The 4,297-nt window shown below is 43.6% G+C and overlaps 1 protein-coding gene across 1 annotated transcript in view; it reads left to right on the top strand.

Moving 5' to 3' along the window:
* Positions 1-2,995, top strand: part of T265_03473 (hypothetical protein) — a gene marked incomplete at both ends in the record, with an annotated part of 6,548 nt that extends 3,553 nt beyond the window's left edge. The window contains 2 exons of the mRNA XM_009167973.1: positions 2,639-2,661; positions 2,906-2,995. Coding sequence (XP_009166237.1) covers positions 2,639-2,661; positions 2,906-2,995 — 113 coding nt within the window. The remainder of the gene's footprint in view (positions 1-2,638; positions 2,662-2,905) is intronic.
* Positions 2,996-4,297: the final 1,302 nt, after the last annotated feature.

Genomic DNA, 4,297 nt, shown 5'->3' on the forward strand with positions numbered 1-4,297 from the left:
GGTGTTTGAAACCAGGGGGAATCAACTCAACGCCCGTTCAAACACGAGAATGCTCCTCTGTTTAGACTTACTAACTTAGCGGCACGTTGATGAGATTGTAGTAATATTCTCGTTCCGGTTTCAAACACCATCGCGATAAGGGAAACGCAGTGCCGGTCATCTATTTAGTGAGCGAAACCCGAGCTTCTTAGCTAGAACATGAAGAGTAGTCTCCAATATAGATCAAACCCGAATTCTTAAAATCACGATGGGTGAAATTGGTTATGGGCTGCCGGTGAGTTGTCACTAACTTTATGAGTAGTAGTGTATTTCACCAATAGCTCAAAACTGTCCTATGGGCAATGGCCGAATCGATACCTGTCGAAATAAGATGGCAGAATTAAACACAGGAAAATTCAAAAACCTTGCGTAATAACACTGGGACGTTTCTTTCACCATTCCCTCTCACACCTAAAAAGTGTAATCAGTATTAAAAACCGTGTTCTTCAACGGTGACCTGTCCGTTTAAGTCTACATGTGTGGCCCCTAGAAGGTAGTATAACCTCTCAATGGAGATTTCGTCCTGCAAGCGAAATGCGCTGCGCAGATATCTCTCTCTACTAGTGAGAATCATCAGCTACGCACATTTTACGAAGACCCAGTGATTAGTTATTGACCGTTTTCATTCGGCCGCTCGGTTGAACCATTTGACTATTCGACTGAGAGTAACTGAGCAGCATTGTGATTAACTCACACTCAAGACGGAGAAAACATTACTCACTTACGGGTTCCACAGCATGAAGTCACGCGTGTCGACCGGCTCTTTGCGCGACGACCCCTCAGCTGGAATTCTCAATCACCGGATGGATTGCTATTCCTTCCTTATTGTTCAAGCATGAGCGGCTCTCTGTGTTGTCTCGGTTTCAGCTAGTCACACAGCTGATTTGCAGCTCGCGGTCGAACGGCCACGTGACCGAACGACCAGCCAGATGGTCCCGATCTCGTAACTCCCTACTGTAGTTTCGTGAGCTGTACACTGCAGATTTCCAATAAAAGCAAAACAGCTCCGCGGTCCTCCTCGGCTTTTCAGTATGCACTGAGTTCACTGTGAGAACGTACACTCATGGAATATTATCGATTCTCTTCACAATACCACCGACATGACTTTGTTATATTGGAACCGCCATTCTCACGTCTCCAGGTCTCTGACACTTCGCGCTTTACTCTCGTTAATACACTAAAAACAAAAATGTTCGATCGATATGACTAAGGTTTCTATGTAGGCTGTTTAGTAGAAGCCTTAGCCTATGGAGGTCTGCTGGTTGCATCCCGTCTTGTCAGATATCTTCAACGACAGAGATGAGGGCGCAGTCTTTTTTGTTCCAAAGTGGATACGCCAGATATATCTAACTCACTGGATACATTCGATGATCTGCTCGTTGAGGTTGAGCACTCACACCTCCCATTCGCAAATCAATGCTTCTTTCATCGATTAAAAAATCGATGCTTTTGAAAATCACCGACCTTGAAATAATGGTATTTATTTGGAGACTCGTAACTACGGCATTGCTGAGTTCTGTAGGATTCAGCATGTTTTCTGAGGCTGATATCTTTGTGAATCAACGGAGAAATTATTATAGGCTTTGCACTTGGCCTGTGGTATCGATATACAACCATCTCTTAGTTTAGTTGGCTGGTTCTTGAAAGCACTAATTTGCGACCTTGATGGACAGATACGGCAGTATTTGTCTAAGGTCACGCACTTGTTTGTCGCGTCCAAATGCTGAACCTTTGGTTATTTTAAATCCAGATAAATTCTGGTGAACTGATGTCACCTTTCATTAATAGAGTTACATTAATTTGTCATTGGTGAATACTAGGCCCTCGGGATGCCGGAGTTCAGTAATTTGTCGGATTGTCTTGAGGTACAGCATTGTCCGTACTTATATGCTCCGTCCTGAGCTGCCTGACGGTCAATCGCTATTCGAGGCCTCTCTTCAGCTTTCTGTTTTAAAAACTAGGATATGCGCTTTGTCTTTACTGTGGGATTCTAAACCTATAAGAAAGTGAACCGCGAGACAAACTACACGTCAAAGATTTCCAGAAATAACATCATTTAAGTTCATCGCGCTCCAACTACGGGAAGTAAATGTGGGATCCAAACGCGTCCCAACCAAATGAATATGTCACCTTGAAGACAAAGAAGATGTTCCTCCAATATGTGGTTCACTTTCCTTGCTACTTTAATGTGGCTTACAGCTGAGGTTTTCCGGGTAAGGTGTACCTTCTCAAACAGCGTCGTTTCCAAACCGTTTGCCAATGACTCATTCTTCACCAGTTGATAATAGGTTTTTAGGAAACTACTCACAAGGTTGCTATTTACACTGGAATGCTTGGCGATTTCCACAGCCTCGGCCACCAGTCGCTGTGGTGTGGATCTTGAACCCCGTCTCAGGATGTCCACATTTTCTAAATCTATCCTATGCCCAGTGTCTAGAGCATGCCCTGCCATTGCTGAATCTCTGACCAACGCCTGGTATTAATCTGCGTTTCCGGTGGTCTGCTAATAGAACGCTCACCGATTCTGGTGTGCAATTCCCTGGCTGTCTGACCTATATAAACCTTCGTACAGTCGTTGTATTTTATTTTGTATACACAGTGCCTGGTCCTATCAACCGGAAGGTGATCCTTCAAATTCACCAACACCGAGAGTAAAGTTTTGCCCTTCTGGAAAGCTACTCTAATGTTAGCCGTATTCAGTACCCTTTTAATAACTTCAAATATCCCTGTTTTGTATGGAATAACCGCTGTTCCTATCCACTCCTTGTTGAGCCTTGCTGTTGGCACCAATACCCATCTAAGTTGCCGCTTAGGGTATCCGCTATCTTGAGGTCGCTTTTTTACCTGAATTTGTGCTACTCTTCAGTCGACCTCCTATGTACACAGTGCTCTCACCTTCCTAAACATCGCTGAAGCTATGCTAGCATCTACTGCTTTTGGATGTGCAGACGAGTAGTCTAAGACCGCACCACTATCTTTTGATTTCCGGTATACAGTGATTTTTAATTTCCCACCACTCTTTTGTGTCATGCAGTCAAGAAAGGGTAGTGCACCCGATGTGGCTCTAGCTCAATGCTAAGTCTAATGTGATAGTTCACTTGAGTCCCCTTCCCTGAGAACCTAGTTGATACGCAAATGAGTATACTTGTCGAGATACAGGATAACTCGGAGGATGACTCAACCATCAGTAATGACCGATCATGAAGAGATACATGTTCAAAGTTTCAATTTCATTGACCACAGTTTAATTGGCACGTTGATACGGAAGCTGAGCAACTTCATGTCTCTAGGGAGACATTAGATGGGACCGGTGTTTTCGACGGGGTCAGGTTTGTATGCTGATGTGGATACCAAGTAAGGTTTCGGGTATGCAAGTTGTCAATGAGCGGAAATGTCTCACGCAGAAATGCCATTAACTGCTCATCGCATAGCTGATGCGACAGTAAACAAAACTCGTTGCCTATGCAAGAACCTGAGACAGTGACAAATGGTACACCTGAGCATTGTACCCCCTGGAATACACCAACTGATCTCTCAGCAACTGAAGTATTCTAAGAGAAATTTTGTGCAACATGCAACAAAGCAACGTGCAATGTCACGTTCTTATTCAGAGTGATGTTTCACTTAGAGACGATAAGAGACTTACTTTAAATTCAAGTTTCTTCAACCTGAGTCTTAAATTTGAACTTTTTTTTCAAAACTTAGCGTTGTTAGACCTGGTTTACAACGAGCTTCGTAGGGGGACAACTGACGTGCGGGGTGGAATAGCTTTGCGCACAACTTCAGCTTACCAAGTTATGAGTGGATTTGTTGTTTGTTTCGTAACTGATACAGAATACTGCCCACTAATGCTACGAACGGTGTAATCGTGTGTTCTACTTAGTGGAACGAAGCAAGACCTGAACAATGGACATTCCGAATGTCATTTTGAGTGAAGTTTTCATTTCGAAACTCAACTGAACAGTCCATTGACAGAACGTTTGGGATAGCTGGTCATCACGTGACCGGATATTCACTTCTCACTGTCACGTGACCCAAGAGACCCGTGAAAGTGAATGCCGGATGTCCAGGGTTTAATGAATCGAATTACTTTGACGGTTTACTTGCAATCATTCATCGCTAAGACAGGATGAGCTAGTGTAACTGTTACTCTCGGTCACGAGACCCATTTTATAATCAGTTTAGAAAAATGATTGATACAAGTCGCCTGAATTACATTACAAGCTTTAATCCCTAGGCGTTTGATAGCTGTGTCCTA

Source organism: Opisthorchis viverrini (assembly GCF_000715545.1).
Source record: "Opisthorchis viverrini unplaced genomic scaffold opera_v5_50, whole genome shotgun sequence".
NCBI lineage: Eukaryota > Metazoa > Platyhelminthes > Trematoda > Opisthorchiida > Opisthorchiidae > Opisthorchis > Opisthorchis viverrini.